This window comes from Acanthamoeba castellanii, assembly GCF_000313135.1.
Source record: "Acanthamoeba castellanii str. Neff unplaced genomic scaffold scf7180000084711, whole genome shotgun sequence".
In the NCBI taxonomy this organism is placed as follows: domain Eukaryota; phylum Discosea; order Longamoebia; family Acanthamoebidae; genus Acanthamoeba; species Acanthamoeba castellanii.
In genome coordinates, this window is record NW_004457391.1 from 348274 (window position 1) to 367295 (window position 19022).

A 19022-nucleotide genomic window follows, 5' to 3' on the forward strand; every position below is an offset into this window, starting at 1 on the left:
TGATCGTTAGTCATTTTATTTTGTGTACAAATGTAAAAGAAATAAACTGTCGACGGAAAATGTCGAGACGTAGGAAACGCCAAAAGAAAATCGAAGCTTTTGTTTTTGATCTCCTGACTTGATCGTGGGAAGGAACTGAAGCGGTAGAGGAAGAAGAAGAAGAAAGAGGACAGAAGACGACCAGAGATGAGCGAGGACGTGTCCGAAAAAGAACAAATTGATGCTCTGATCAACTGGGTATGTGCTTCGAAAGAGTGAAAACTGAGACTCACTCCTTACACATCGCTTCAATTTAGGCTTGATTTGTGCTTCCTTCGCTCTTCTCTTTCTCGCCCTGCTAGAACAGGAGCAAATTTGAATCTCTTTCATCGCTTCGTAGTGGTTTCACTTGATTTAATTCATGCCACCACAACTGCACTCCTTCTTTCTTTCCTATCCACTCACTCTTTTGGTGTTTTAAAGGTGGGATGATCGTGTCAATTCATGGGCTACGTGGCACTAGATTTTTTTTCGATTTTCTTCCATTTCCACTCTATCTCACATATGCCTCGCCTTCTCTGCAGATCAACACGTTTGCTATCTCACATACCGTCAAGGGCATCGACGAGCTGTTCGATGGCGTCCTGTTATGCGAGGTTTTTGCTCAGATGTACGCTCTCGCCCCTTCAGAGATCTCTGGCTCCCCCTCTCTTCCTACTCTTGTGCAGCCCTGTCGTCTCTCTCTTCCTACTTGGCGCACGCTCACGCTCACGCTCTCGCATACGAAACCCCCCCAGCGCGCCTCGTCATGTTGACATGTCAACGCTGAAGCGTTCGGCGTTGAACAATTGGCTGCTGAGGAAGGCCAACGTCAAGCTTCTCCTCACCAACATCGAGGACTTCTACAGCGACGAACTCAACATCGCCAGCGACGCCGCTAGCGTTGACATTGGTATGCCCACGCACCATCACCACCACGCATTCCTAAGATGCCACAACTTACCGCGTCTCTGTCGTGTCGTGTCGTGGCCACACTGATCGCAGACCGCGTGTGCAAGAACGAGGACAACACAGAGATGATCAAGCTCATCGAACTCATTCTGGGCGCTGCCATCGAATGCGAGAACAAGAAGGAGTACATCGAAAACATCATGCTGCTCGATGAGAGCTCCCAGCGCATCCTCATGGTGTTCATCGAGCGGGTACCATTTTGCCTTCTTCTTCTTCTTCTTCTGCTTCTTCTGCATCTTCTTCTCTACTGGAGAGGCTCAACTGACCACTTTCTTTGCTTTGCTTTGCGTTCATTTTCTCTCAGCTGTTGAGGGAACATCAGATGAAGCCCGCGCACTCGCCCAGACACCACAGCCAGTCGTATGATGATGGTGCGGAGACCCCGGGTGACTATTTTTATTCTTTTATTTATTTTGTATCATACGATTGTCCGTTCCTTCTCGTAACAATGCGAGTGTGTACGCTCTCTGTTCCACACAGCCAACGAGATCCAGATTCAAAGCTTGCGACTCGAGAAGGAGGAACTGCAGGAGCAGTTTGATGAGCTCCAAGTCGAGCACTCCTCGCTCGCCTCTGAGAACGTACGCTACATACTGACTATGCTCATTTCATTTCTCATCATATATATGTTTTAAAACTATTATATCCATAGTAATGTTTCTTTGAAGAAATTGGCGGCTGACTCGTGTTTGGCTGGTGCACAGGCCAACTTGAGGTCGGAAAAGGAGACGTTGATGGAGATGGTGAAGAACATGGAAAAGCAGCTCGACGAGAAGACCAAGAAGGAGCAGCACGACAAGGAACGGAGGGAGAAGGAAGAGACCGAGCTCATCAACGCTCTCCAAAAGCACAGCAGGTAAACTTACAAGAAGGCTTTGCTATTCGAGTTGTGTCACACATATTAGGCGCTCACCACGAAATGTGTTTGTCCTTCAAAACAGACAGATTTCGGAGGAACAGTATCACGCCCTACAGATAGAAATCGAGGTGCGACACACACACACGCACACACACAGACACACACACACACACAGACACAGACACACACAACATGCCGTCCAGCGCTTGATGCTTGGTGATGCTGACCATTGACGACAGGAGAAAGACAAATCTCTGTTCGAGTTCAAGAAAAAGGTGGACGAACTCTCCAAGTACGCAGCGGAGGCACGCAAGCTGAGGTACGTCGCCGAGACCCCCCCCCCAATCTGGTGCCGCGGCCTTGCTTGCGTGGTGGCGCCGGTTGAGGCTCATGCGCGCGCGCACGGACGACATGTCTGGACTGCAGGGACGAGATGGACATGATGAAGGAGAAGGTGGCCAACGCGGACCAGGTCGAGGAGAAGTTCGCCCACCTGCAGGACAAGCTCAAGGAGATGGCGGAGCTCCGAAAGCAGTACAAGGCCCTGCAGGAGCAGAGCAACACGTACATGCAGCGGTCGATCGAGCTCGAAGACGAGGTCGTCAAGATCCCCCTCCTCAAGGCACAGATCGAAGACTACAAGAAGCAAGGTACGTGCGACAAGAATGATTTTTTTTTACAATAATAGTTTAATTTGTGTATTTATCAATAATTAATTTCCTTGGCTCTCCAGTGCTTGCGTTCAGGTCGGAGGCGGCAACGACGGGCGAGAAGGACATCAAGCAGCAGCTCGACATGCAGCAGCTCCAGGAGGCCCTCAAGCAGATCCAAACGGAGCGCGATGTACGTTTTAATTTATTTAGTTATTATTTACATTTGGCCAACATCACTTTTTTGGTTACAAATTCTTTTGTTCGAACATTTTGGTTTGAGGCGAGTCTCACCACCTTGCCGTTGTGTCCACAAACAAAATAGATGCACCAGGAGAAGGTGGACTCGCTCGAGGAGACCATCGCTCAGCTCAAGACCGACCTGGAGGAGGCCAGACGTACGTCGTGGCCATCTTTCACCAACAGTTGTTGTTGCTGCTGCTGCTGCTGCTGCTGTTGTTGTTGTTCTGACGGTGTCTTGCGGTGCGTGCAGTGATGGGCGGACCCAACAGGGGCGGAGGCGCCGGCGACGAGGACGGCATGTCCGGCTTCCACGAGATTTTCACGCCCGAGCTGTACGTCGTGCCCTCCCCAAACCATTATTGCTATGACCGGACTGATGATGACGCTGATGTGATATTTGGTGTTGTTGCAATGGCGCAGGCGGGAGAAGATGGCGCGCCTGGAGCGCGAGAACAATCGCCTCAAGTCGGAGATGGGCGAGGGCGGAGCGGCGGAGCAGATCGCCCTCCTCCAGGCCAAGCTCGACGACGCCACCGCGCTCAACGCCACCTACGAGGAAAAGCTGCACCAGCTCTCCGCCCGCACTCCGTATGTGCTCTCTTGGGTGTGCGTGTTGTCTTGGGTTTGCACATGACTGCTGACTCGCCTCTGTCTGTGTGTGTGTGTGTGTGTGTGTGTGTTGCTAATTGATAGCGACAGTGAGGAAGAGAGTGGTAAGGCGCCGAAGGAGGTGAGCGACCTGATGCAGGAGCTCACCAAGAAGGACGCCACCATCGTCGACCTCGAAGAACAGCTCAGGAAGGTCTACGAGGTACGACGACGACACCAACTCCCCGCCGACCCCACGACCAATGCGCGGGGACAGGGCTCAGCCATTGCTGAGTGGGTTGTTAAACTTTCACTTTTACTCCGCGCAGGAGGCCAAGCGGTACCGCGCCAACGCGGCCGCCAGCGGGGAGCCCACGCTGGAGGGACCGGTGGTGGAGGAGATCGCCATGAAGCTCGCCCAGGTGCAGGAGAAGAACGAAGCGCTCAACTCCGAGAAGCTCCGCCTCGAGGGCTACCTCCGCACCGCCAAGAAGGTGTGCCTTGTCCCCGCAACCAACGTGATGTGATGAGCACCACTGTGATTTTTTCCCCCTCTTTTCTCACCACTCCTGCCGCAACCTCCAACCATCATTGGTACAGATGATCAGAGAGCTCCGGCAGCAGAAGAAGGACGAGGCCGACGCTGAGACAGCGGTGCGCATTCCTGCTTGAGCTGTTCAACCCATGTGCCCCGCACGCATGCACCCACCCTGCTCACCTCATTGTTTCGCATGGTGGGTTGACCGTCAACAGAAGCACAGCAAGCAGGCCGAGGAGACGCTGCAGGCGCTCCGAGCGCAGCTCCTCGACAGGGAAAGAGAAATCAAGCACCTCAAGGTTAGCCAACCCACCAATTCCATTCTAGGCCTCTTTAATTATCATTGTCTGGCGCTGACTTCTTATCGTGTGTGTCGTGTGTGTCGTGTGTCGTGTGCCACGTGTGTGTCGTGCGGTCCCGCAATTCACAAGCAGGACACGATAAAGGACAGCAGGGAGAGCACGGAGAGGGAGCAGCGTCTGTTGGTGTCGTCGTTCTACGACATGGGGCTCCAGCTCGCACGCGCCCAGGCCTCGCGTCCCGACCAGGCCTCCGCGCCCGGTGGCGGCAGCGGCGCGTCGGTCCAGCACCAGCCGCAGTCGTGGCTCGCCGCCCTCCGAAACGCGCGCGCCAAGTGAGCTTCTTCACACAACAACACCGCCATAAGAGAGACCCCGAGCGCGCCCAGCCGGGCTGAGAAACGACATCGTGTATAGCCGGCCCGGCCACCACCAACCCGAAGCTATGAAGAGGACGAAGAAAAAGAGAGAAAAGAGAGCAAGGAAAACGAAGGAGAAAAACTTTTATTTATTTTTAATTTTACCGTCGACATATATCTATAATTCCATCAAAAATTGTTGTCGACACAATTATCTGCTCCAAGAACGAATAAATCGAACAGGCTTGAGCGCAACAAGATCAATTAACGGCTGTGTGGGAAGCGCCTGGTGAACAAATCGGTTGTGCACAACGTTGCGTCTGCCGCAAGCCGCACCAGACAGGTCAAAGATTTCGAAATGGGTACGCTCTTCTGCCTGTTGATGTTTTTGCAACGACCAGGGCGTAATCGCAAAAGCTGTCCACTCACGTCTATTTTGCTGCGCGTAGAAACCTTCCAAGTCTATTCGTTTGGTTCCAACTCAGACGGTACTGTCCTCCTTCCTTTCAACCATGCTTTTTGTTTCATTTTGTCCGTTGGTCTCTTCCTTTTGTGCATTATTTTGAAGTCTTATCATTTGTCCTCAAAGTAAATACTTATTTATTTATAATTGACTCCTTTCCCTGCCTGCAGGCCAGCTGGGCTACGCCACGACAGCCAAAAACATAGGCATCCCGGCGTTGGTGGAAAGCCTCCAAGGCCGCAGACGCGTCAAACAGATCGCGTGCGGCGCATCCTCAACCTACCAGCTTCTCGGTTCGTTCCTCCTCTTCCTCCTCCTTGTCCTGCTTTTTGTCGTCCGCGCACTTACCTGTTCGATCTTTTCCTTCTTTTCTTTTTCTTCTTTAGAGAACGGCGAGTGCTACGCATGGTATGTGCATGCTCCCTTGCACCCAGACTACGCTCAATCTGCTCGCTGACCACGCTGATGTCTTGGCGCGTGTCGTGTGTGTGGTGTGTGGTGTGTGGTGTGTGGTGTGTGATGTGTGGTGTGTGGTGTGTGGTGTGTGGTGTGTGGTGTGTCGTGTGTGTGTGTGTGTGTGGTGTGTGTGTGTGTGTGTGGTGTGTGTCGTGTGTGTGTGTCCCAGGGGGTGTTTTACCGGGTGCGCTGGTGCATTCGACGACGTCGCGCCAGATCCCGCAGTTGACTGGTAAAGTGGCCAAACACATCTCGTGCTCTTCATCCCCCGCCATGTACAGCACTGTCGTCCTCGACAACGGCGAATGTCTGCTCTCTCAGTTGGTACGTTGCCTCTCTTCCTCATTCATATATGTATAGCATATGTGCACGTATGTAAGTTTTACATTTCTATATTTGTAGATATATTATGAGCATGTTCATGCAAGGGTTGGTGCGGGTGGTCGCTCACGAAACAACTTTTTAGGGTTCGGACTTTCAGCCGTCGGACAAGTGGGGTTCGGCCAGGCAGGTGGTCGCCACGGGCACTCACTTTCTGGCGCTGCTCGAGGACGGCTGGGTCGTGCAGCGGGACCACAGGCTCGGCGGCCTTCCCAGCACCGAGCACCAGGTCCTCCCGCCACACCACTCCATCATCGCCATCGCCGCCAACGAACTCTACAGCGCCGCGCTCTCGGGTCCGTGCACTCCTCCACCCTCTCAGCTCAGTCACTCCCCCGAACAGTATTTTTTTAATATTATTATTTAATTTATATATAATACTATTATTTATATTTATATTTATTATTGTTTTCATTTGTGGTGAATTTTTCTTTGCAGACACGGGCGAGCTTTACACGTGGGGCATAGGGCCGCTGGGCCACAAGGGAGCGAGCAATCCGATCAAGCCCAAGCCTGAGAAGGTGCTTGGCGCGCTCGAGAACAAGCGCGTCATCTCCGTGGCCTGCGGGCGGGAACACATGGCCTGCGTCACTGGTACCCCTTGTGCCATTCATCAACTCCTCCGCCCAATCTCGCATTCTGCGTCGTCTGACTGACTGACCACCACTCCACATTGCGGTATTGTGTTGACCTGGCCAGACGCGGGTGAACTCTACACTTGGTACGTCAACACCACACACACACCAACACAAATACACACCCACACCCACTCAACACTGAAATGCTGAACCACCGTTGTGTTGCAGGGGCTCTGCGACGCGCAACCAGCTCGGGCACGGGGAGGTGGGCGCTAAGCTGGCGGAGCCGCAGCGGGTGCAGGCCCTGGCCGGCAAGAAGATCGTGGCGTGCAGCTGCGGCGACTACTTTTCCGCGTGCGTCTCCGACACCGGCGTGCTCTACACCTGGGGCGACGGCTCGACCGGTACATAACTCACAAACCACCACACACCAAGCCAGCGCGGGCATTTATCTGACGAATGAGAGGCTTTTTCGGTGTTTTTTGGGCCAATAGGTGCGCTGGGACACGGCGAGATGACGAACGAGCCCTCGCCGCGGCTGGTGGAGGCCTTCAAGAACAAGACGGTGAAGAGCGTGGTGTGCGGCGCCTGCCATACGGTATGCATCGTGCTGGCGGGCATCAATCAGAACCAGTCCCTGCTCATGGCCGACCTCGGGCGCATATGCGAGGCCGAGGAGCTGAAAGGCGGACACACTTTGGGTGCGTAACGTCGATGTGTGTGTTGTGTGCGGCGGCGCGCGTGTGTCGTGTGGCCTAACACTATTCGCACCACGGGGTCGTGCAGACGAGGAAGAGTGCTTCTACGACGTGAAGCTGCGATGCGCTCGCGAGCCGCTCAAACCGGCGTTGCGGGCGCACAAGGCGGTGCTCGCCGCGCGATGTCCCGCTTGGCACGCTCTTCTTCCTCAACAGGTGCGACCCGACTCGATGATTCATCGCAGCACCGCTTCCCTCCCCCCTCCTTCATCATCGCTCGCTTGCGAACACCACAATTAATTGTGTCGACACAGGAGCTGAAGACCGTCGACGCCGCAGACGAGGAGGCTCCTTCCTCTTCTTCTTCTTCTTCGCCGGCCGCTGCCGCGGATATGTGGGAGCTGGTAGTGGACGGCATGGAGCACGCGGTGATGGTGGAGTTCGTACGGTACCTCTACACCGACCGCGTGAGCCCCGATCTCGAGGACCGGCTGCTCGTCCTGCTCTGCGTGGTCGCCGAACGCTTCCACCTCTCTCGGTACCATCTCGTTTATTGTGTCGACACTTTCTATTTTTCCATCGAAAAAGCAAACTTCTTGCTTCGATGGAAAGGAATTTATTTTTTCAATTAATTAACCTCTAACCAATCTCGCTTTAGGTTGCAGGCCAAATGCCAGGCCTATTGGGAGCAGGGCGTGACGCCTGCGAACGTCGAGGCCAAGATGGCCCTGCTCCTGGACGAGGAGCAACTGGCGCTTGCAGAGGCCGCCGAGAGGGTGAAGGAAGAGAGCGAAGCCTCTACGCTGAAGAACAGCGACGCGCCCTACCACCTGGTGGTGTTCACGCGGCTGCGCATAGCGTGCGTGGAATTCCTGCAACAGCGCCTGCTCGAAATGGAGGCCATGACGGAGGCCTCCGGGCCGGCCAACCCGCACGCCGACGCTCAGCGCGAGCAGCAGGCGGTCATCCGGCAGAACCTGGACCGCCTCCGTGAGAGCACCGGCACCCTCGAGCACGCACAGTTGAAGAGCCTAGCAACCGATGGTGTCGACAACAGTGCGCCCACCACCACCACCGCGACGACCCCGCCCTCTGATAAAGCTGATGACGTGGCCCATCACGTTAACGACGACGACGACGACGATGATGACGAATTCATCCAAGAGATGAACGAGCCGGCGGCCGAGGACGACGAGCTGGTCGATTACCTGGACGAGGAGGACTACGCCGAGGTGCTGCGGCAGCGGAAGGCGCGCGAGGAGAAGCGTGTGCGGGTCGAAAAGCGCGAGGCACAGAAGCTGCGGGCCAAGCGGGAGTCGGAGGACCGACAGGAGGAGGAGGCCACCCGGGCCAACCACTCGCTGGGAGCCGACCTCGGGGCCTACGTCGGGAGCGCCCGCTACGCCGATATCGTGTTCGAGGTCGAGGACGTCCGCATTCCGGCGCACAAGGCCCTCCTCTGCGCTCGCTCTTCCCACTTCCGGGTACTGTGTGTGCCGTGTGTGTGTGTTGTGTGTGTTGTGTGTGTTGTGTGTGTGTGTGTGTGTGTGTGTGTGTGTGCCGTGGCTTACCCGAGAGTGACGCCAGGCGATGCTGACGTCCGGCATGCGGGAAGCCCAGTCGGGACGCATCGTGGTACCCGAGATTAGCTCCTCCGCCTTTTCTACCGTACTCAAGGTACGCATCTTCAACACACACACACACACACGTGGTATGACACGCCTCTAATTTGGTTCCTGTCGGCAGTATCTGTACACGAGCGAGGCGGACGTCAACGAGGAGAATGTGATCGAGCTACTCATCGTGTGCAACCTCTACAGCATCCAGCAGCTGCAGGAGCAGTGCGAGAACTACATCGAGAGCGGCATTCAGCTCGACAACGTCACCGAGCTCCTGCGTACTTCCCTCCCGGCCACATACACCACACACACACACACACACAACACGACACACACACACAACGCTCACAACAACACGCATGCAGAGATGGCACACCAGTTCCAGACGCACCACCTGCGGAGCGTGGCGATGAATTACCTGGTGGGCCGGCTCAAGGGCGACTTTAGCAAACTCGAAGGCTTCAGCGAACTCAGCCAGGATATCCAGGACGAGTTCAAGCGCGGCAGTACGCGCCAATTCCTCCTTTGGATGGGGCGTGACACAAACTAGTGATGGCCAACTGATCGTGTGTGTGTGTGTGTGTGTCGCCCGGCGCACACAGTCCCTTGTCCGGGCGAAAGCCTTATCAAGGCCAAGAGTGGCGGGTTCCAGGGCAAGCGATTCTACTTTGTCGTCATCTCGCGCGACTTCTTCAAGAAGCGCGTACTCAAGGGCGAGGAGAAGTGGGACATCGTCGTCCAGTTCGAGCCCCACCCCACCGACTCGGCCGCCACCACCACCACTGCCACCGCAGACCAGGCCGCCAGCAATGCCGGCAGTGCCGCTGGCGGCGGTGACGATGCCGACAAAGGGGATGACAAGGCCGATGACGTAGCCGACAAGGCCGAGGCAGGCGAGGGCCACCACGACGCCGGTGCTGCGTCATCGTCGTCTTCGTCGTCGTCGGGCAGCAGCAGTGATGCAATGGCCAAGCTCTTCGACTTTGGCCTCCACAGCGGCACGCAGCGTGGTCGGAGGCCGGCCGGCCGACGGAGCCACGCCGGCGGCATTCCGCTCCGGGGCCGGAGTGACAAGCACCGCACGGCGTCATCGCCGCTCCTGCCCTTCTCGGCGCCTCTAGGCACCGCGCCAGCCCCCGCGGCTCCGGCCACGACGCCGACCAGCCCAGCGTCGCCCGTTTCTTTCGACACTTCGCCGGCGTTCGACACTCCGGCATCGCCTTCGTCGCCGTCTTCGTTTTCGTTCTTGAACACCACGTCAGCAGCGTCGCCGTCTTCGCCCTCATCGCCCTCGTCTTCGTCTTCGTTCTTTACCACCGCCACCACCGCGTCAGCAGCGGCGTCGCCCTCGCCGTCATCGTCGCCCTCGCCGCCGAGTGCCGACATCGGGACGGTGCTGAGCAGCCTTACTTCGACGCCGGCGTCGCTGACGACCGCGTTGTCAATGTCGACAGACCAACACCCAACCAAGGAGCCCGCGCCGTCGACCACCGGCGCCGGGTTCATTCGCGGGAGGCGGCGGGTCAAGAAGTCGGTCTCTGCCGAGGTGGGCGATGCGGGACACGCCCAGGCTTCCGCGGCGTCGTATTTCGCGGCGACAGCCACCACCCCGGCCACCAACGAGGAGGAGGAGGACATTGCCGCCGCTGCCGCCATCGCGCGAAGGAGCGCGGGAGACGAGGAGGACCGGCCCAGCGTGCTTCTCACGTCCAACAGCGATGGCACTTACACGTACGCACCACACGACACACGACGCACGACACATAACGCGTCATTATGGAGAAGCTGACTGAATGCTCGATATGGCAGGGCGTCGTTCATGCCGTATAAGCTGGGCCAGTATTCCATCTCGGTGAGCCTCAACGGGACGCCCATCAAGAACTCGCCCTTTCGCGTGCGCTTCGAAAAACGTGCGTTTCATTCTTTCTTTCGTTCTTATTTTACCGTTGTTGTTATTTTGTTTTTTTGCTTGTTTTTTGTTTTTTTAGCGTTTAGTTCATGGTGACTCACGGCTGTTTTTATTGTAATTATTATTCTAAAACAAAAAACAGCGATATTTTCGCGGAACTGCCGGGCGGCGTTCAAGGGCGACAGCGGCAGCGGCGTCATCATCGCAGGCAAGGAGGCCACCCTCATCATCCAGTCCCGCGACATCAACAACCGGCCCATCACCGTGGGCGGCGCCGAGCCCGGGTTTCGGGTGTGCGTGTACCTGCCGTCGGCCAAGGAGTCCACGGTTATGTCCTCCAATCCGTCCTTCTACTTCAACCCCGCGCGCCAGGGCCTCTCCGACAAGGGCCTCACCGATGTCTACGGTACGGCACACGCACAACCGCACACGCAAGACCGCACACGACACGACACGCGCACGACATCCAAAGCTAATGGAGAGACACGTGTAGTGCGGGACAACAAGGACGGTACGTACACGGCGACTTTCGCGCTGCGTCGATCGGGGGACTTTTTGGTGGACGTCGTGCGCCACGAGATCTCGGACAAGATGCGGCTCCCCATCTTCGGCTCGCCCTACCCCATCGCCTGCTTCCCCGCCGGCGCCCACGGACCCAAATGCGAGGCCGAAGGCACCCCCTCCCTCCACCCGTGTGTGCGTGTGCGTGTGCGGTGATCTGACGAGGCGTGTGCGGTGGTGCGTGTGCAGGCGACGGGCTGGTGTCGGCGGTGATGGGGAAGCCGGCGAGCTTCCACATTCGGACCTTCGACCGCTACGCCAACCGCCGCGACGTGGGCGGCGACACGTTCGTCGTGCGGCTCATCCGTCGCGGCGCCGTGCCGCTCGTGCGCAACGAGGAGGAGGAGCGCGAGAAGGAGGAGGAGCGCAAGCGCGAGGAGAACAGCAAGAAGCAGAACGAGGAGAAGTGTTCTCCCGGAGGCATGATGTCGCTCTCTTCGTCGACGTCATCATCGACGTCATCGTTGTCGACGCCGTTGACGCCCGAGCAGCAGCAGCAGTTCGAGGACGAGAACATCGACGCGGCCGAGCAACGGCGCGATGACGAGCGCAAGAACAAGAAGCAAGAGCTGGCCGAGCGCAAGCGCAAGCAGGCCGAGGAGTGGCGCCAGCTCGACGCCCTGCTGCAGCAGCACGAGCTCGTGCGGGGCGTGGTGACGGACGAGGGCGACGGCACCTACCACGCCACCTACACCGTCCCACCTGACATCCACGACATTGCCCTGCGCAACCGGGCCGCGCTCGAGGCCGCGGCTGCGGCTGCCACGACGCCCGATGCCACGTCATCATCAGCAGAGGCCACGTCATCAGGGGCCGAGGCCACGTCAGTAGCAGCAGAAGCCGCGGCAGAGGGCGATGGTGAGGCGTGGCCGCAGGAGTACCAGCTGGTGGTAACCCTGCTCGACGGCGGCATGGTGCGCGACAGCCCGTTCAACCTCCTCCTGCTCCACGAGGGCTTCGTGTTCGACGACGATCACGCTGGCGTCGGCTCAGCGCACGCGTCGCTGTTGGGCGCGGCCGCGACGATAGGCGCGTCGACGCCACGCGGACTGGCTTCGGCGGAGAACGCCGAGCCGACGACGCCTCGCATCGCGATCCAGAGGGTGGCCGGCGGCGACGACAACGACGCCTTCCTGCGTGGGCTGAAGAGTGACGAAAGCGAAAACGACGACGTAGAGGACGAGCTGAAGAGTGATGACAGCGAAAACGACGACGCCGACGAAAAGAACGAAAACGGAAAGAATAAAGACGACGAGAGCGAAGACGACGACAACGACGACGTGCAATCCAAGCGGGTCGTACGCAAGGTGATGACCAAGAAGACCGGCCCGCGCCCGCGCCCGCGCACCCTGTCGTTCGCCAAGCCCACCACCATCACCACGCCGCCCTCGTTCTCTCCGCCCACCTCGCCGCGCGCCGCGCCCACCTCCACCGCCTCCGCGCCCTCGTCCCCCTTCCGCCTCCCGCCGTCATCTTCATCATCGGCGCCATCGCTGCTTCTGCCCGCCACCGTCACCACCGCCAACCCCGCAGCGTCGGCGCCGCCGGTTCCGCTGCTGCCGATGCCGGCGCTCGCGCCCGCGCAGCCGTCGTTCGTGCCGGCGTCGCCCGGCAGCCCGTTCTCGACGGAGATCTTCTCCACCATGTTCACGGCCCACATGGAGCTGATGCAGCCCGACGCCGCCACCTTCTCCTTCTCGCCCTCGGGCGCCTCGGCCTCGTTCCTCCCGCCTGCAGCCGCCCTCCCGCCGCCTTCCTTCTCCTTTTCGTCGTCGCCCGCGCCGTCATCGGGCTCGTCGACGACAACGACGACTGCGACGTCGCCTTTCACGTTCGCGTTTGCATCGGCCGACGTATCATCGTCGACGTCGGCGGCCTTGAGGATGCCATCAACACCTCCGGCGGCGTTTTCGTTCGGTCCAGCACCTACCACAGCGACTGCGGCGTCGCTACCCTTCTTCGGGCCACCGGCAGGAGGACTTGACGGCACGCCGGCCGACGAGTCCGACGGCGAAGACAGCGAACTGAGCAGCGGGAGCAAGAAATCGCGACCAGGCAGTGATTGATTTTTTTATGTGTTTTTATCATGCTCGTTGGTGTTCTTTTGTTCAATACAACCAAGAGGGTTGTCAAGATGGTCATGGTCTTCTTAGCCAGGGCCGACCTTGGGGATGTCGAAGTGGGTGGGCAGCCTGTCGAGTCTGCTGTTGAATTCGTCGACGCGTTCTCTGTGGGACCGGATGCTGAGCTTCTTGGCCTCCTGCTCCTCGCGCCGCCTCTGCATCTCCTCGAAGCGCCGCTCGGCGGGCGTCTTGGCCTCCTCGATCCGCGGCAGCTTGGGCGGCTGCTCGTCGCCATCTTCGTCGTCGTCGCCTTCCCCACCGCCCTCCCGACGCTTCAGCTCCCGCTGCTCCCGGTCGTCGTCCTCCTTCTCCTTGGCCTTACGCTCGTCCTCCTGCTGCTTGCGCTCCTCCTCGGCCGCGTCCGCCGCCTCCTTCTTCCGCTTGCGGCTTTCCGACCTGCAGGTAGGGCAACATCACAAACGTGTTATTTTTTAAATTTATTTATTATTTATTGTATCGAAAAGATAACAAAATAGCTCCTCTATTTATTTATAGAGCACAATAGATTAAATTGTAATATTTGACATTTAACAACTACATTTAAAGTTGCGCATGAAATGATGCAACAGGTAGCATGTGGAAGGGTACCTCGAGGGTTTGTCGCCTTTGAGGCGGAGACGTCCTGATTTGGCCGTGTAGAGGGCTACGTCATACGCATCACTCATCTTCTTCTCGCTCGATTCTGATGGAATGAAAGAAAAGGTGGGGTTCCGCTTTTTCTTTTCTTCTTCCAAAATTTGTGTCGACTTGATTTTCCCGCCAAGAAACTAAAATCCAGATTTTGTGGAATTAATTAGATCTGAACCTTCCGATTAGCGCTTTCATGAGAAGGAGGACGACGGCAAAGCGGAAGAAGGAGGAACTGAGGCCGGCCTCCCCTGATGCCGAAGATGAAGATGTAGGTGCCCAAGGAGATGACGATGATGACGCCGACTTCGAGCCGCCCAAAGCATTCAAGAAAAGAAAGACCTTGACCTCTTCCTCCGACCTCACTATCCTCAAGTACTTAGAAGCTTCTGCCACTCTCTTTTTTCATCTTTTAGGCTTCATCTCTGATGAATATCCCTACAAACCTCCTTGGATGCTGCAGCACCGAGCCGCAGGGTCGGGGCGACACCATGGTTCTCGCCCTGCCGCCCGAGATGCTGCTGCTCATCTTCTCCTTTCTCCCCGATCTACGAAGGTGCACTCTGCCACAACTCAGTCTCGGTCTGCCGGCGCGTTGTTGACTGATTGCCAGCCATGCGCTTTGCCTCGAGCAGGTTCGTGCATCTGGCCAATTGCGCCCTTGTGTGCCGCCGGTGGTATCACGTCGCCAGTGGTATACGTGCCGCACACGCACCACCGCACACGCACACATGGCTCGCGTTTGATTTTCTTATTGTAATTATTATTACTAATTTGTGTGTGTGTGTGTGTGTGTGTGTGTGTAGACGACCTGCTGTGGCGACATCTGGATGCGGGCCACTACCCCAACACCCTCTCGAGCGAAATCATCATTGCGCTGTGGGCCAAGCATCCGCGCACGCTCACGCTCGCGCTCAGGTCAGCCCCCTATCACCGCACACGCGCACACAACCGCACACGCGCCTCAACACGTGGCCGCAGCACGCATATATTCGTCTAATCTGACCTGAGCGGGGCTGATGCAGCATCGTGCCCAAACTTCGCGCGGGGCACCTGACACTTGCTGAAGCAGCCGCGGTCATGAAGAAAGCGGGCGAAGCCGTAACCGAGCTGTCCGTCGACCTGGAAGCTGCCCGCCCGTGCGTTCACAATTAGTCTCACGCGACATACACACACGACGCACGACACGACACACACGACACTCACGACACTCACCACACACTACACACTGACCACCTGATATGTATCACAGGCTAGCGAGGTTTCTAGACAGCGTGACCAGGTGGTGTCCCAACCTTCGGCTATGCGAGATCCGCTCCCCTCCTGAATTCCTCACCTATGACAGAGTGGTGCGTGCATCAGTCGACTTTAGTGCGTGTGCGGTAGTGCGTGCGCCTGTGTGAGTGCGTGTGCGTGCAGTTGGTCGTGTCTTGTTGTGTTTCGTGCTTCGTACTTCGTGACCTAAACCTAAAGCTCAAACTCTAGGTCCTGCCGAATATGCCCAAGCTGCGGGTGCTACGGGTCCCCGCCGACGTCATCTCGCTCGCCGGCCCCGACGGCGACGACGGCGGTGTCAGGCTGCCCCTTCTCGAGGAGGCCGCCGAGGCCGACACCCAGCTGGGTCCACCGAACCCGGCCACAGCCCGCTGCTGGACCAGCACGCTCCGCAAGCTGCGCATGGCGCCGCCGGACGATAAGCACGCTACCTGGGCGCCGGCCGAGGTGCAGGCCTGCACCAGGCTGGCCGCCCTGCGCCTCCACTCGGCCACCTACGAGGACTTGGCGCGTCGGGCTGCTGCTGACGAAGGCAACGAAAAGAGCGAAGAAGGAGATGAAGACAAAGACGACGAAGGAGTGGCGGAGTGGCTGGATCCGGTAGAAGAGGTGTGGCAGCAGGACGTCCAGCGCAGAGCGGTCAGAAAGTCGTCGTCGTCGGCGTCTGCGGCGCTGATGCCGCTGCCATCCTGGCAGCTGCCGCAGGTGCGCAAGCTGCACATCGCCAACGTCGCTTACGCGCTCTCGCCGCCGCTCGCAACCACCTTCCCTCATCTACGGTATGCGCATGTCTTACCTAGTATTTTTATTATTATTTAAATTCTCTTTCATTCTTATTAATTTCTATTTCGAATTTGTTTTATTGACATTTGTGTGGGTGGTCATGCCAGGGCGTTGACTCTGTCTCTGGAGGCATCCTGGAAGGACCCCTCGGGCCTGGCGCCGATTCTCCGCGAGTGCCCCGCGTCGCTCGAGCGGCTCCGCCTGCAGTTCGGCGGCTTCCCCCACCCCGACGCCGGCCACCTGCAGGTCATCGCCGCCCACTGCCCCGCGGGACCTGCCCTGCGCGGCGTCGAAGTGTCGTGGCCGCGGCTCGAGCGGCGGCTCGAGGCCCACCACGACCTGCTGACCTTCGCCGGCGACATCAAGCAGTACGTGGCCAAGCACAGCGCCGGCGCGGGCAGCGGCGACCGGGTCTCGATCGAGCTGCTCGGGCGGCTGTTGGAGGCGGCGCCCGGCCTGCGTCGGCTGCAGCTCGGCCCCATGGCCTGCAGCCTGCATTCCGAGGCCTTTGAGAATGTGTCGACACCGACAACGTTCGCTTGCGCTCAGTGCGGAGGAGGCAGGATGACGTCAACATCCGCCCGAGTGCTGATGTCATCACAGCCGACGCTTACGGCGACTGCGCAGGTCAAGGCCACGACCAAGGCGTCGTTGCCAACGCCAACGAGGGCGGCCAAGCAGGCCGGGAAGACCGCCACGATCGTGATCAAGGACGATGACGACGAAGTCGAAGAGATCGACAGCACCGACGACGATGACGATGACGATGAAAAACAGAAAGAGGTGAAGAGGAGCCCAGAGGGGCATACTGTCAAGCCACGGGCCGGCAGGGAGGAGCCGCAGTCGACGTCGCAGCAGTGGAACGGGTTCGTGCGGCACAAGTCGTTCTCTTTCGCGGTGGTGCCCAAGACGCAGGCGGCGGCGGCGGCGGCGGCCGGCGACCAGAAGAAGAAGAAATCCAGTTATCCGGCCACGCCGGTGTGGCCGGACGCGCAATCGCCCAACAGCATCATCATGACCCGCGGCAAGGTGCCCGTCTCGGTCCGCTGCCTCTGTACGTCCCTCTTCGCCTCGGCCTTTTTCTTCGGCTGAAGACTTCACTAACAGACCTTGCGTGCGGTGTGTGCGGTGGTGCTGTGTGTGCGGCGCGTGTGCGGCGCGTGTGCGGTGTACCAAGGGTGCGGTCAGGCGCAGTACTGCAGCGTGGAGTGCGAGAAGGTGGGGTGGGCGACCACCCACCGCACGCGGTGTCCGGCGATCCTATTCGCGCGCCTCCTCAAGAAGGCGACGGCTCTGCAAGTGCTGCAGATGTCGCGCGTCGACCTCCGGGTGGTGGCCATTACGTCGGCGAACCTGCGGTATCTCGTGCTCACCCACACCGCGATCCACACCCTTCGGCTCAACTGCCCCTCTCTGCGGTACCACACACACACACACACAACACCGCACACACGACGCACACATGGCGCACACGAGCACACGGTGCACGCGCGCGCACACAACACTTGCGCCGCGTAACATCGCGCGTCGACACACACACACACACACACAACGGCATGCTGAACACACGATACGCGCAGGAGCCTGGTGTTCAGCCACAACCAGCAAGCGAGGGAGGTGGTGCTGGAGGGCTGCGCGTCGCTGGCCGTCGTTGTGGTCGCGGCCTGCTCGCGCCTCAGCTCACTCGTTCTATCGCCGCCCTCGTCGCGCGGCAGCGACGGCGGAGTCGAGCGGCTCGTGCTCGAGGGCTGCGCCGCGCTGACGCGTGTGGCCCTGCCGCCGGGCACCAGCCGCCGCCTGCGCCTTGTCTCCGTATCGCTCTGCGGAGGCCTCACCTCGATTGACCCCGTCGTCGTCGACGGCGGCGGCGCCGACTGGTCGCGGCTCTGGGTCTTCCACGCCGTCCACTCCACCGACCTTCGCCTGCCCGCCACCACTGCCGCCACCGATGCCGCCAGCGAGTGGCGGGCGCCTAACCTGATCGCGCTGGACCTGCCGCGGAACAAGATCGGCGGCAACAACGAGGTGCGGCTGGTGGCGCCTAGACTGCGCACGCTAAGCGCCGACTACTCGGCCATCGGCGACGGCTTCCTGGCGCGCATGGCGGCCCCGCTGGACGCCCTCGAGTCGGTCTCCCTGGCCGGGTGCGGTGGGGTGACGCCCGCCGGCGTGGCGCAGCTGCTGGCCAAGGCCCCGCGGCTGGCCTCGCTCAACCTGAGCGGCTGCAGCGCCCTGACGCTGGCCGACCTCGCCCGGGTCCTCGGCGCGCGCAACAACGTCAACCCGTCGGGGCGCAAGCTGCGCGTGCGACTGGCCGGAGGTGTCGTTCCCGCGGTGGACCAAGCCGAGATGCGCCAGCGGTTGGCCAAGCTGCGCGTCCAGCTCACCTTTGTGTAAACAACGTGGGGCAAATTCGTTTTATTCGAGAATTGGATAACGTGTGCCCCGTGATTCGATCTCTCAAAGTACGGGCTCACTTGTTGACGTAGCCCTTGGCCAGGTCGGTGCCGTCGGAGATGTATCCGGCGAAGGTCTTGTAGTCCATGCGGAGCTCGGCCTGGGCATAGTCCCATGCCTTCTCGGAGAGCTTGTAGCCCTTCCTGTCCAGGTCCTGGCAGATCTTGGTAAACGCCGGGGAGTTGCCTTCGAACCCGCTGGTCTCGGCGGTGGCGACGACCCGCTCGGTGACGTAGTCCTTGGCCGAGATCTTGAGCGAACGAACAGGCCAGATGCCGCTGGCTTCGACTTCGATGAAGGCCAACTTAGTGGACATGTTTGGAAGTGGTAGTGGTAGTGGTAGTGGTGTATGTAGTGGTAAGAAGATGAAGAACAAGAGGACAAGAAGAACTGGCTTTTTATGTGGAGTCAGCTCACCTGGTAACTAGCAGAAGGGCGTAGTCGCACATGCACTAGCAGTGTTCTGACTTTCTACCCAGGGAACGACGGTACGGAGGAGTGTTGTGGCGCCTTCCGTAAGCCGCTACACTCAGCAACAAAAGTGACCGAATCCGCCATTTTTTCAT

The 19022-nt window shown here is 58.8% G+C and overlaps 5 protein-coding genes across 5 annotated transcripts; 3 read left to right on the top strand and 2 right to left on the bottom strand.

Annotated features, from left to right (window-relative positions):
- Positions 1 to 186: 186 nt before the first annotated feature.
- On the top strand, positions 187 to 4506 carry ACA1_379400 (uncharacterized protein; the record flags this gene model as incomplete). Its single annotated transcript, XM_004337723.1, has 19 exons — positions 187 to 237; positions 564 to 649; positions 777 to 931; positions 1024 to 1181; positions 1295 to 1376; positions 1471 to 1571; positions 1695 to 1846; positions 1932 to 1977; positions 2089 to 2168; positions 2276 to 2499; positions 2583 to 2692; positions 2825 to 2897; positions 2993 to 3074; positions 3163 to 3330; positions 3442 to 3553; positions 3660 to 3824; positions 3931 to 3984; positions 4084 to 4167; positions 4303 to 4506. The coding sequence occupies 19 exons, from the start codon at positions 187 to 189 to the stop codon at positions 4504 to 4506; spliced, it is 2187 nt and encodes a 728-aa protein (XP_004337771.1).
- Positions 4507 to 4884: 378 nt separating this feature from the next.
- ACA1_379410 (Filamin repeat domain containing protein) lies at positions 4885 to 13257 on the top strand (the record flags this gene model as incomplete). Its single annotated transcript, XM_004337724.1, has 19 exons — positions 4885 to 4888; positions 5160 to 5282; positions 5615 to 5769; positions 5927 to 6122; positions 6265 to 6420; positions 6526 to 6547; positions 6633 to 6808; positions 6899 to 7105; positions 7191 to 7270; positions 7417 to 7640; positions 7761 to 8586; positions 8690 to 8779; positions 8849 to 8999; positions 9087 to 9227; positions 9324 to 10452; positions 10531 to 10631; positions 10773 to 11036; positions 11124 to 11330; positions 11381 to 13257. 19 exons carry the CDS (start codon positions 4885 to 4887, stop codon positions 13255 to 13257), a joined length of 6129 nt encoding a protein of 2042 aa, XP_004337772.1.
- Positions 13258 to 13340: 83 nt separating this feature from the next.
- ACA1_379420 (uncharacterized protein) lies at positions 13341 to 13979 on the bottom strand (the record flags this gene model as incomplete). Its single annotated transcript, XM_004337725.1, has 2 exons — positions 13341 to 13710; positions 13903 to 13979. The coding sequence occupies 2 exons, from the start codon at positions 13977 to 13979 to the stop codon at positions 13341 to 13343; spliced, it is 447 nt and encodes a 148-aa protein (XP_004337773.1).
- A 453-nt stretch (positions 13980 to 14432) lies between these two features.
- Positions 14433 to 18396, top strand: ACA1_379430 (Fbox domain containing protein; the record flags this gene model as incomplete). The annotated part of the gene is made up of 10 exons (XM_004337726.1): positions 14433 to 14497; positions 14577 to 14635; positions 14748 to 14859; positions 14967 to 15080; positions 15194 to 15290; positions 15427 to 15855; positions 15922 to 15995; positions 16107 to 17040; positions 17188 to 17417; positions 17580 to 18396. 10 exons carry the CDS (start codon positions 14433 to 14435, stop codon positions 18394 to 18396), a joined length of 2931 nt encoding a protein of 976 aa, XP_004337774.1.
- Positions 18397 to 18472: 76 nt separating this feature from the next.
- On the bottom strand, positions 18473 to 18772 carry ACA1_379440 (uncharacterized protein; the record flags this gene model as incomplete). The annotated part of the gene is made up of 1 exon (XM_004337727.1): positions 18473 to 18772. One exon carries the CDS (start codon positions 18770 to 18772, stop codon positions 18473 to 18475), a length of 300 nt encoding a protein of 99 aa, XP_004337775.1.
- Positions 18773 to 19022: the final 250 nt, after the last annotated feature.